The following is a 12,238-nucleotide window of genomic DNA, read 5'->3' on the forward strand; positions in this document are numbered from 1 at the left end:
AATTTTTGAATGTTTCTATGGAAAAGTACCATGCCATCTATCAGTAGTGCAGACTGAAAAAAAGGCATGTAAATAGAGTGGTATGATTAATCAGTCAAGTGTAATTCACAGATGAAGATGCACAGAGCTTTAGAAAACTAGATATCCCCAGAAAGAGGTGGTGTCTACACTTACTGAACTGAGAATGCATCTACAAAAGATACAGAAGAAAAAAGTAGATCCAACAGCACATCCTCTGTACAAACTCAATTCTCCTTGGTTGGATCATAACAGGACAGCTATTAAGAAAATTAAAGCAAAATAAGTTTCCTTTGAAGCTCATAGAAGATGTAAGAGAAACAGTACTAAAGCAAGGAAATGTTAATTTTGAGCATCATTGCAATGATGACTGCTTCTTAGAAAATAAAACACCTAATGTATGATTGGCAGATGATGAGAAAAGATAATTTGTCATACAGCTTGATGATGAGAGTGAAAGAGCAATGAAAACAATTGGTGGTGATTTTTTTTTAAATACAGACACAAGAAACAGTATGTATTATATACAAATACAAATACAGCAGTAAAATAGAGAGAGACAACTCAAGAGTGAAGGACTGAACACCTGAAATAATCCTTTCAGACCCTTTGCCCTTAACCACAGTCCCTGGCTCCAGAACTGGTGGTCTCCAAAGTTAAGATTTGATGAAGTGACTTAAAAGGGGAGGCATCCCCTACATGTGGTTTGTGTGCATAACCTCAGGGAATAAATCAAGAAGGAAAGAAAGTGAATGAGCCTAAGATTAAACTGAAGACGTGCCAGAGAAAAGCAGTTTAATCCAAAGTGAAATTTAGATTAAACAACTGTGTGTGCATTTTACATGACTGAAAGGTATTGCACAAATTTCCCAGGGGTAAAACCTGAGGTTAAGACTACCCTCTGGTTACAATGTAAAGTGCAGTAAGTACTATTGATGTTTTCTAAGCATTACAAATTATTCAGGAGGAAAAAAGTTGTCAGCTTAACAAGGGAATGGAGAAATAGTCCTTTGGAGGATTTAGCAAGAAGATTTAGCAACTAGAAGAATCTAGTTCCATAAAAAAGCTTTACTTTGATTGGAAAGATAAGGGAAGAGGACTGAGAAAAATTTAAGGTGTAAATGATAGTTGTAGATCCAACATGAAAATTATTAAATTTATTAAATTATGAATTATTATTACATTTACTAGATTTAATTTTATTTTATATTTCTAATACTTATTCACCATTAAATAACAATAAGAAAGCTGGAAAATTGACTCCATTCTTAATCAAATTCTACAAAAAATTATTTATATAGTTTCATTAGGACACACAATAAGAAGGTGACAAAAAGGAGAGATGCAAACAGGAATGGATGGAAAAGAACAATATGGAGGTAAATAGTAGGAAATGTTACCAAAAAATGCTGCAGACCGTAAGTAGCTTGACAACAAGGGAATGACAAGAGAAATTCCAAGCTGAATTATGACAGTACAAAAGTGGCTATTTATACAAGACATTCAATCTGAGTTTAATAGTAGAAGGGAAGACAGGACATACTGCTGGGTCCCCACGACTATTATTTGTTATTTAGGTGGACATTCTAAGTTGGCCAGAGAAGAAAATTAGGCACGCATATCAAGCTGTAATTCCTACTGAGCATTTTACCAGCTTGAACTACAACCAGGGGAAAAAAAGGTACCATCAATGCAAAACAGAATTGTAAAGAATAAAATAATGGAAATAAGGTTTTTTAACATTTACTGTTCATTAAACACTTGGTAAAACAGCAGAACCTACTTATAAAGTGATGCAAGAGTCTCTATGCTGGATTTTTCCATTTAATGGGGCTGTTAATTAAAAGTGCAAGAAAAGATTGACAAAGATCCGTCTTACGGCTCAAACTCAAAAAAATCTGGAGCATGAAAAGGTCTGTGATAAAATTCACTCTTCATCATGGTGCTGTCATAATGGGAGTAGATAAATTTAAATTAAAATTTAAATTTAATGCTGTAACCACTATAGGATCACCAGTCCCTCAGGGGGACCAGGTGAGAGGCACCAGCTACTTCTGTCAGCTACTAAGGAAAGCAAGAACTTTCTGATGCCTTGTCTTCTGAGTTAAGGTGACTAATTAAGTGGACTGTGGCATTTGAAATATATCTTTCTGATGTAGGAATATGTTAGATAATAAAGCAAAACAGACTTATAAATCCCTATGCATAATTTTAAGATCTTTTTAAAACACATCAGTTAAATTTAAGAAGCACAATAAAACTTATAAAACATGAATGTATACATATGCATACATATAAACCATCTATTTTATAAAGTAGCACATACCTCATGAGGGTTATAATCTGGGGGTAACTTCTCCAGCATCTCATCAGCAAGACGCTGCACCACTGCTTCCCGCGTTTCTCCCCCTCTAGTACTGCTGTCTTTGGGCTGGATGCTCACTATGGTACTGAATGTCTCATTGGCCAGGTTGGTCTGGTAAGTTATATCTGCATTAGGGTGAAGTCCAAACACCTTAAAGTAAAAGGCATAAAAATTCGGGGGGAAAAAAAGAATGCAGGAAAATGGATAAACAAGGAAGAAAATTCTCATCTCCATAAAACAATAAATGTGAACAGGCCTGTGGAAGTTCTTCCATTTAAATTGTCAAGGACAAAACCCAAATTACACTAAAACATTAACACAGGCTTCATATGCAATAGTGTTTTCATTCATTTCAGTGGAGAGCTTTTTAACTGATCTCACTATCTTCACATGGATCATGCTGTGGAATGATGTCCAGGAGGTGAGAACAGATCCCTTTCCTTTGGTTTGGTGTTGGAAATGTCATATGTGGGCATTGACCCCTTAGCATTAGCTCTTTGTCTCTATGGGTCTATTGCTCTTGTACCAGCTCAAGTAGATGCCTCTAATTATCTGACCAGTCAACATTTCTAACATGTTTTGTTTTACTCAGACTCTTGGGCTTATAAGGCATGTAGCATGGTAAATAAAATAATGCCACATCTGAAGTACCTAAAGATAGTGATACATTGAGGATATTTTATGGTTTAGCTATTTTTGGTTGAAGCTTCCCCCTCCTTACTTCTTCTCCTGAAATTGAATTATTTTATTTAAGATACAGCTAGCACAGAATTACTGCAAAGCTGCCCTTTTTCTGAATGATAATAGTTTTTTCAGAAACTTCTACTGAAATATCAGTAAGTCTATAATTGTCAGATTGACAATTGCAACCCTTCTCCAGGAGGAATTGTATGTTCTGTGACTTATTTCACCAGCCCCCATTTAATTATAGATACTACATATCTCTCACAAACTTTGAACCACTGATCCATCAATGAGGAAGCCTTGCCCTCAAAGTGAGCACAAAAGCCAAGCAATATTCTGTTTCTCATTTTTCACATTTTTTCACATATTCAGTTTTCATATTTTACATTAGAATAAGTATATTGCAAGAAGGCACTTCTAGAAACCAGTATTTACATACTCTGAGGACAGAATGAAAAGGGCCATTTAATATTGTTATACTTGTAAATCTAGACACTCGGGGACAAGGGATATAAGTGGCTGCACCGCTGCCAAAGTCAGCAAAGCAGCACTGATATACACCACTTGGGAATCTTATGCTTACAACAGCACAAAGTACAGACCTAATACCACATTTGACTGAGGGTGAGACTATAACAGTGTGCAGGTAGATAGGATTTAATGTTTTGCAAATAGTAGTTTACTCAAACTCAATGTTTAGAGCTGTAAAAGGCAAAAATGCCAATGCACTTTATTACACCATATTTTATGTGGAAGCAAATACACATTTGAAGATAGATCCTTTTCTGCTTTTGCTCTTGCACAGTGAGGGCTTATTTGTTTGGTTTTGCTCTAGCAGATTTTGTGGCAATATTATAGCCCAAGTTAGCACCATGAAGAATATTTGCTATATCTGTAAGTGGAGCCCTATTCCAAGGGCTAACTTAAACACTGGATCAATATTAACAAAGACAGGGAGACAACTCTAGTCCTATGGTTTCATGCAAGTTATGTATGAAGAAGAAAGAAAAAAGAAACCAGTGGGTGGACCAGTTTTCTGAATGTCCTGTGTGTTAATCAAGGACCCAAACCTCTTGTTCTTTTAGAGCCAAAATCTCTGTAAACGTTTTGTAAAAAGAGAATGTTGGATTCTGTCTTTGAGGGTTTTCCAGCCTTATGAATCCTCAAAACCAACTGCTAAAACTATACACTCCTCTGAAACCACTCCTCTATCATCCACTCCTCAACTGGACGGGGGAGACAAGTCACAACAAAAAGTCCACAGTCTGAGAAGAACAGGGAGAGATCAATCTCCAGTTATTATCCCAGGCAAAACAGACTTGACTTGGGGAAATTAACTGAATGTATATCAATCAAATCGGAGTAGGATCATGAGAAACAAAACCAAAACATAAAAACACCTTCCTTCCACCTGTCCCTTCTTCCCAGACTCAACTTCATTCCCAAATTCTTTACTTCCTCTCACTGGAGCACAGGGAGGCAAGGAACAGGGAACAGGATTTGTGGTCAGCTCATCACACACTGTCTCCTTCCTCCTTCCTCCTCAGGAGCAGGACACCTCCCACTCTACCCCTGCTCCAACATGAGTCCTCTACAAACATCCATAGGGCTGCTCCACCGAACTGCTCCAGTGTGGGTCCCTTCCACAGGGTGCACGGCTCCAGGAACAGACTGCTTCAGCATGGGCATCTGTGGGATCATGACCTTGACCAAAATATCTGCTCCCGCAGTGGGTCTGTCTTGCAGCTGTCTGACACTGGCCCACATGGGGGAAGCTTCTGCCAGCCTTTCACAGGAGCCACTCCTTCTCCCCCTGCTACTGAAACCTTTCCATCCTAACCCAATACACTGAGTTCAATTGCCCTTCTCAGAAGACAGTGTTCATTCTGCTCTGAGGATGGAATTTCATCAAAGGAGCAAGGACACTGCAAGCAGGCCAATACAGTCTTTCTTAACTAAAAATGGAAAAGGAATGAATCAAGGATACACTGTTTGGACTAGCACAGTATCTTTTGTGAAATGAAGAAGATAGGGAGATTAAAAGGTTAAAGGTTTTCATGAGCAATTTTGACAGATTTTAGAATGACAGGAGAAAGTCACAGCTTCCTTCCTAACAAGTGAAAATGTGAAGAACAAAAAGATGTTTGCATTCCTGGACTTGCCTCTATTTACATAAAAGCCAAAGGTAAAATTCCCCTACCTCAAACCATACATACAAATTTTTTACAGGCATCAAAACACTTTAAAAATACATTGCAGCATTGTGAGATAGGTTCCCAAGTGCGTAAAAGAGCAGATCCATGAAAGCAGAACCTGAAATCTGATAGAGCCAAGGTTCATACACTGATAGGAATCACTTCATGAGCTGGGCTCAAATGGATCCCAGTGATGCCTTATATCACGTCTGCATTTACTCTCACCTGGAAAAGGTACATCATTGCTGGCACAAATACCTTTGCATTCTGGTCTCACTGTCTTCAGAGATTCAGAACTTTCCAAGCTTATTTTATGACCTTGGAAACTTCTCACCCTCTCAGCCAGAACATTATCAGTAAGTGAAAACCAGTTTTTTCTGTTCCACTCAGTCTATTTAATTTTAATGGAACTTATTTCCAATGGCATTTATCAGCTTAATAGAAATGAGACAGAAATCCAGACCATTCACCTCTGTTTTAATTTTCCAGAGCATTCTCTTCTGTTTCAGTTTTAACTAACTTCAGCATGTGTGCCTGTACTGGAGGGAGCAGAAAGTCATCATCCTCCAGTTCCTGTCACCACTGTGACATGCACACATTGGACCATGTAAAACTGGTTACAACCAGGAGCTACCCTGCACCCTACCCCACCAATTCATGACAACATCCATATCTTTTTACTGTCAAAATGGAATAAACTCCCAATTATAACTTTCAAATGAGACCATGGGCTTTTTTACTTTTATTATTTCTCAGATTGGATGTCTGCTCAATCCATACAGAATTGTGAAACCACAAAATAGTTTGGTTTGGAAGGGACCTCTGAGGGTCATCTAATCCAAATCCTCTGCTCAAGCAGGAGCAAATAGAGCAGGCTGTCCGGGACAGCATCCAGTTGGGATTCCAATGTCTATAAAGACAAGACTGCACGATATCTCTGGAAAAACTCTCCCAGTGTTTGACCACCGCCACTTAAAAAATAGTTCTCTTGTTCTCAGATGGAATTCCTGTTGTTTAATTTATGTCCATTGCCTCTTTTCCTTTCATTGGACATTATAAAAAAGGCTCCAGCTCCATCTTTACAGCATTCCAACAGGGTTTTATACACATTGATACTTGAACCTTGCTGTATCAACCTTCCAGAAGATAATTAGGGTTGCTAAAAGTCCTCCATAAGGACCAGGGCCTGTGAATGTGACACTTTTTCCAGTTTTTTGAAGAAGGCCTCACCTACCTCTTCCTGGTTAGCAGATCTACACTGAATATCCACTATAATAGTCTGCCTGCTAATCTTGACCTATGCATACTCAATTCTAGAAAAAAAACCTCATTAAGTTATTAATCTCACAAAAACTCCCTTTAATATATTAAAATATTTTACCTCTGGTGTATCAGTCACTGGCAACTGCTCTATGTACTGGAGATAGTCTTCCACTGTATTCCCTTTTGGAATAACGTAGCCTTTGTAGAAACAAAATTTTTCAGTGAACATGTGCTCTCCAAACCAGACTCTTGCATATGTGTTGAGCAGGGCCTTGTCGAGGTCATCGGTCACACGGCCTCCATACTGCACTTCTCCAAGCATGTAGCGGACACAGCTCCAGTTCACTCCCTGTCTGATGCCCACATCATTCAAGTGGTTCTGAAGGAACTGCACACTGGCTGAGAAGTCTGCCTGATTAAATTCATAAGGAATATTCCAGCCCAATGGGCCAAACTTCCTTCTTTCCTGTAGAATGGTTAGAATTAAAGATAAAACACTGATTGATATTAATTGTGAAGAAGGCTTAAGTGCAGAAGAATACATGAAATATGTTAAGAATGCAGTAGTCCAGCTGAAACTCTATTTCACCAACTTTAAAAAATACATTTAAAATTTGATTGATTATTTAGCAGCTAAATTTTGTACAAACAAATAAGAGGAATATTAATATTCTCACAAAGAAAGAAAATCCTATTTTTAAAGTATTTTTTAAATCTCTGAGTCTGGAACCATAGCTTTTGAAATTCAAAAATTCAGCTACTGTTTGAGGCAATGGTTTTCAAAATCATCAGTCATAATCATTTTGTGGGGTCTTCCTATGGACTAGATATATTCCTGTCACTTATATTCCTATCCCTGCTGTGTCTGCATGGTGCAGATGCAAGTAGGAAAAACTGCTTCTCAGTGAATCATCTACAGACTCAGCTGGCAGTACAAAGTTGTTAGGGTAGTATCTGGTAATTGCAATTTTTTTTTTTAACACAGGCTTCCAGTGGACCACAATGTATCAGTGCATGGATGCCACGGAGCTAAATTAGCTAGGCTCCAAATATAAACTAAGAGTACTGCAAAATCTATTCATAGGATGATGAAAAGTTGTGGTTGATCCATAAAGCACTTTCTTTAATGGAAGTCCTGAAAGTCAATACGCAAAATCTACTTTCATTTCCTCCTACAGGTTTCAGAGCAGAAGGGATTTATAGTCACCCTCTTACACCTTCTCATTGTGATTGCAGCATTGTGAGACTATGGTTTTCCAAACTATAAATTGTAAATTTCTTTAATATGCTTTTATGAGTTCAAATATTAGTAAAAGTCCAGTTAGTTGAAAGACAGATCACACAGTCATTGACCAGGACTTTAATAGAAGAGTACTCTAATTGATCATTGCTTGATTGTCCTTTTTTTCCACTGAAATATCATCCCTGTTGGAGATACAGGACCAACATGAGCAAAATTATAAGTTCTAACACAGCTGCAGTAAGAGAGATATGTTGTTCTCTTTCTTATTTTGTACTAATTTGCCAACATGGGACATACCTTTAAAAATGTTTCTCATTTAATAACAAGGTTCATTAATAAATGAAACATGGCTTTATGACAGAAGAGAAGAAATGTATTTTTAAACCTGAACAGTTGTGTGAAGAAATGCTATAGCATATAGCAATGGTTTCCACTGTGGCATTTTGCTTGCTCCCAGCAGATCCTGAGTAACAGCTGAGTATGTTCGTTTTAAGCCAGCTTTCACACCTAGAAGATAAGCATCAAAATGTAACACATTAGCAAAAAAAAAAAAAAGTATGGAATCCATAAGTCCAACCTTTGTTAAGCATAATTCTCTATTCCAATTTGCAGTATCATCTCACTTATAACTTCAAATAATGTCTTAGAATCAATTATCTGTTCAGCAGGCCATAGCAGGCAAACTTCAATAACATTTTGGTTTAGGTAAGTAACAGAAAAAATTGATTTCAACAGTCCAGAAGGATTTAAGATTACATAATCATATTCTACATGACCCCTTAAACAACTGAAATAGAAACTTAATTATTTAGCGACTATATAGCAATAAAAAAAAGACACCTAACATCATATGATATATAGCACTGGGTATCCAAGAGTTTGTTCTGCTATTTACTTATAATAAGAGATTTTAGTTTTATTTAAGATGATTTTATTTAGATTTGATTCCTAGAAAAATCCCAAAATTCTGTATGCAGGTTGTTCAACTGGCCTACAGGCACCAAGGTGATGAGGAGAACCTAAATTCATAGTGCAAATATTAATACTTGGGGAGGTTTGTTTGAGCACTGACATTTCATATCCCAGGAACAGCTTTAGGGAGTTGATACTGATACAGTCTCAGCTGCCATGGAACACAGAAGCTTGACTGCTCCCAGATGTTTTCAGGCAGAGCTACTCAAGCATCTTTTGCCTTGGGCAGACAACCCAAGCATGAGTTACTGACATCAGGTCCCTCTTATGATACTTTCCACGTAATCAGCTTCACACAAGTCTAGAAGGGCAGATTTTAAGCGCAGTGAAAAGATGGTCAAAGCCATCTTACTTCATATGACACAATAAAAGTACTTTTGCTTTTGTTCATACTTCACAAAAATCCTGCAAAACAAGATTCAAACAAATAGCTTTTCAAAATATCGAATGGGTGTAAGATGAGGGTTCCAAAATCAAACAAAAATGTTTTATTTTATTGTGCTACCAATGTGACAGGACAGTCTTGAGAAACTAAAACTCTCTATATTTCATCCTGACTAAAATTTTTACACTGGGCTTTTTTCAGCTGCTAAATGTAAGTTGCAAATTTGCTATAATTTGACTTCTAAAATAGCCTCTTGAAGCTATAGGTTGTTACCATTAGAATGATTAGGAGGGGGCCACTGTGCAATAAAAGGATGCTGAGCTCTGAATTAAAAAGGGGAAGAGAAGAAGAGGAAGTAAGAAACGTTTATCAACAGACTGACTACCTGCTCTTGAGATGGAGTATAAATGCTGAAACAGGAGGTTTTTCACAACATCAAATATTCTGTTACATTTTACTAATGTTCAAAGGAAGCTAAATACTGAAATAAGAGGTTTAAATGTCTGAAGCTTTAAATAGGACCTTGGATAAAAATTCTTAGCTCCTACTGACATCATCAACTGAAACCACTGGCAACATACATAAATATATATATAAAGAAAGTGTATATTTATTTATTTATTTGTAGGCATTAATAAGATACTCCTCCTCTCCTCAAGGTTTAACAATCATCCTGGCCTCTCTAACATAGGATATTCTCCAATTCCTTCAGCAACTGTGTGGGTTCTCATTGGATTCATTCCATCTATGTCTTTCTTACACCCCCATTAATACAGAAACATGAGTCCAAACTGCGAGTCAAGATGCAGATCTCACATTGTGCCGCTGCACATGGACTACTACTAGGTGAGGAAAGCTGGGGGCTTAAAGGCTCAGAAAGCATGAGATGAACATCTGAGTATGAGGAAACATTCTGGAAATGGGGAAAGATGCTGGGTGTAAGGAGGAGCATGGAGGCCCAGCAGAACAGGGGATGCCCAGGAACATAGGTCAGTGATGTCCAAGACTGGCAGCTTCAAGTAGCTGCACACTGAAGCCAACATTACTTTCTGCCCAACCTTCCTGGACCAGCACTAATCTCTCCCATGGGAAGGGAAGTAATTCCTACCTTGAGGAGGTTCATTGATAAATTTTATAGAGGACTGTAAAAGATTAATAGGAAACTCTGGGTGAGCCTCTGTAGTGATCCAGGTTCTGAAATCTTCATTCACAGACTCTTTTGTTGTGATGGTGTCCATTAATTCATTAAGAAATTCCAAGCCAAGATGGCAGTTCTGTAGGAGGAGCCATCCTCCATCTTGCATGCACTGATTTAACAGGTGCCTTGCATGGACTTCCTGGCCCTGACCCATTGAAATGGCACGACATGGAATGTTCTAAAGGTAAAAAAGAAAGTTTATTTTATATGTAGCTCCTTAGAATTATACATGTGGTGTATTGCTTTGGTAGATCCGTGTGTAGTGACATTCTGCCACAAAGAAAACCACTAATATCTATAGAAACTGATTATATATAAACATAGTAAAGAAAACAAAAGCACAAAAAAAAAGCAAAACCCTTCAAGTTCCTCTTGTCTTCCACCTCTTGGAAGAAAACTACACCCACCGGAAATCTTTTTTTTTTTTTTTTTTTTGCTGGTCTAACATTATCTATGGGATAAGATACCTGAAACATTTTTTCAGCTTTTTCACCAATTTTTCAAATAAAGCAAGAAATAAATACAGCCTGACCATTCTTTTTTCCTATAATGTACTATCTTGAAATGAGCAGATATTAGGGCTTCAGATAATAATTAACACACAGTGTAAACCCAACAATTTTGGTGATATTTTACTGTCTGAACAAATTTCATTCAAAAGAGAGCTGTTGATGAAGCAGGTAGGACAGGAAAGATTGGTTCACACTAAAGCATCACTCAGGAAACATCCTGTATTGTTAAATGGCAGCTGTGGAGCCACTGATTCAGAGGATTCCAGTTTGGTGATCTGCTAGCTTGAGCAGATCTAGAGCAGATCTAGATTCAGAAAAGAGAAAGCTTATAAATGCAAAAACAAATTTCTGGAATTTTATGGCATCTTCTCCAGAGGCCATGGGAGAGTAAAGGCAGTTGTTCAGAAAAACAGAGGAGGATAAAGGCTCTCACAAAGGGATCTGAAAAAGATAAGGCCGAGATTAGGACCACACAAGTCTGTCAGTAACATGCAGGCAGATCCTCTCTTGCTTTTTGCTCTTGCTACTCTTGCTCTTTTTTAAGTCTGGCTCAGGTTGGCTGCCTGACCCCTGCCAGGGAAAACCAGAACTATCAAGCCCATTTAAACATATTATTCTGCATACATGTTGAGGGTGAAAGAATTGATGAAGAGACTTTGTTTCGTGGAGAGTTTCACATTCAAGACCTACAGCTGAGTATCCCTCATGCAGAGAGCAATGAGCCACATTATCAATCTGGCCCTATCTTCAGCTGGCTGAGAGCTACAAAGGTTATTCTTGACCTGCACAGCTACTCAGACTCTCCTACTGTGAAACAAAAAGGAAGGAAGACATCCACCCCTAAGCAGCGTGGAGGAGGCTGCCCTCCTTTTGCAGGAGAAGAAGGTTGAGCATATGGACACAAACTGTGCTGGGTCATTTGGCCTCAGGGTCAGAGAAGGGGCCCTGACCTGATTTTACAGAACAGTATAAATACAGCTGCTGTATACGATCCCCATATCCTGGCAAGATTTAAGGACACAAGAATGCCAAAGATAAGAAAGCAGTTAAATCCTACTCTCAGGTCAGTGAAACCTGAAACTGTAGCTAAAAGAAGCAAAGCTGAACAGCCTGTGAAGCTGGCTATGTGCCAGAGAACCAAAAAACTTTACCTTTTCTAAGATGCATCTGAGTACAGCTAGCACTCCTGCAAATCAAATACTATGACTATCCCTGCATAAAAGTGCATAAATATTCAGCAGATACATTATTCCCTAACAAAGCATCTACTCATAATTTGCTCTTCTCAGCAATGTTGCCTCTGAAATGTACAATCATTAAAGGTCATAGAAACATCGAGAGAAGGAGAAAAATATTTTTCACTATGAATTGTCCTCATTTTACTCCTTCTGAAAGAACTCTAT

At 38.0% G+C, this 12,238-nt stretch overlaps 1 protein-coding gene across 7 annotated transcripts in view; it reads right to left on the reverse strand.

Annotated features, from left to right (window-relative positions):
• LOC102067773 (dynein axonemal heavy chain 5) overlaps positions 1-12,238 on the reverse strand; it is a 156,684-nt gene that overhangs the window by 29,288 nt on the left and 115,158 nt on the right. For 5 of the 7 annotated variants that reach the window (XM_074547041.1, XM_074547036.1, XM_014264275.3 and 2 more), the window contains 4 exons: positions 10,234-10,501; positions 8,154-8,275; positions 6,644-6,991; positions 2,345-2,533 (listed from right to left, as the gene is read on the reverse strand). In XM_074547041.1, the coding sequence (XP_074403142.1) occupies positions 2,345-2,533; positions 6,644-6,991; positions 8,154-8,275; positions 10,234-10,501 (927 nt within the window). Of the gene's footprint in view, positions 1-2,344; positions 2,534-6,643; positions 6,992-8,152; positions 8,276-10,233; positions 10,502-12,238 lie in introns of those variants that run through there. The other 2 variants (XR_012581608.1, XM_074547057.1) reach the window with 2 other exon arrangements.

Source organism: Zonotrichia albicollis, chromosome 1, assembly GCF_047830755.1.
Source record: "Zonotrichia albicollis isolate bZonAlb1 chromosome 1, bZonAlb1.hap1, whole genome shotgun sequence".
In the NCBI taxonomy this organism is placed as follows: Eukaryota; Metazoa; Chordata; class Aves; order Passeriformes; family Passerellidae; genus Zonotrichia; species Zonotrichia albicollis.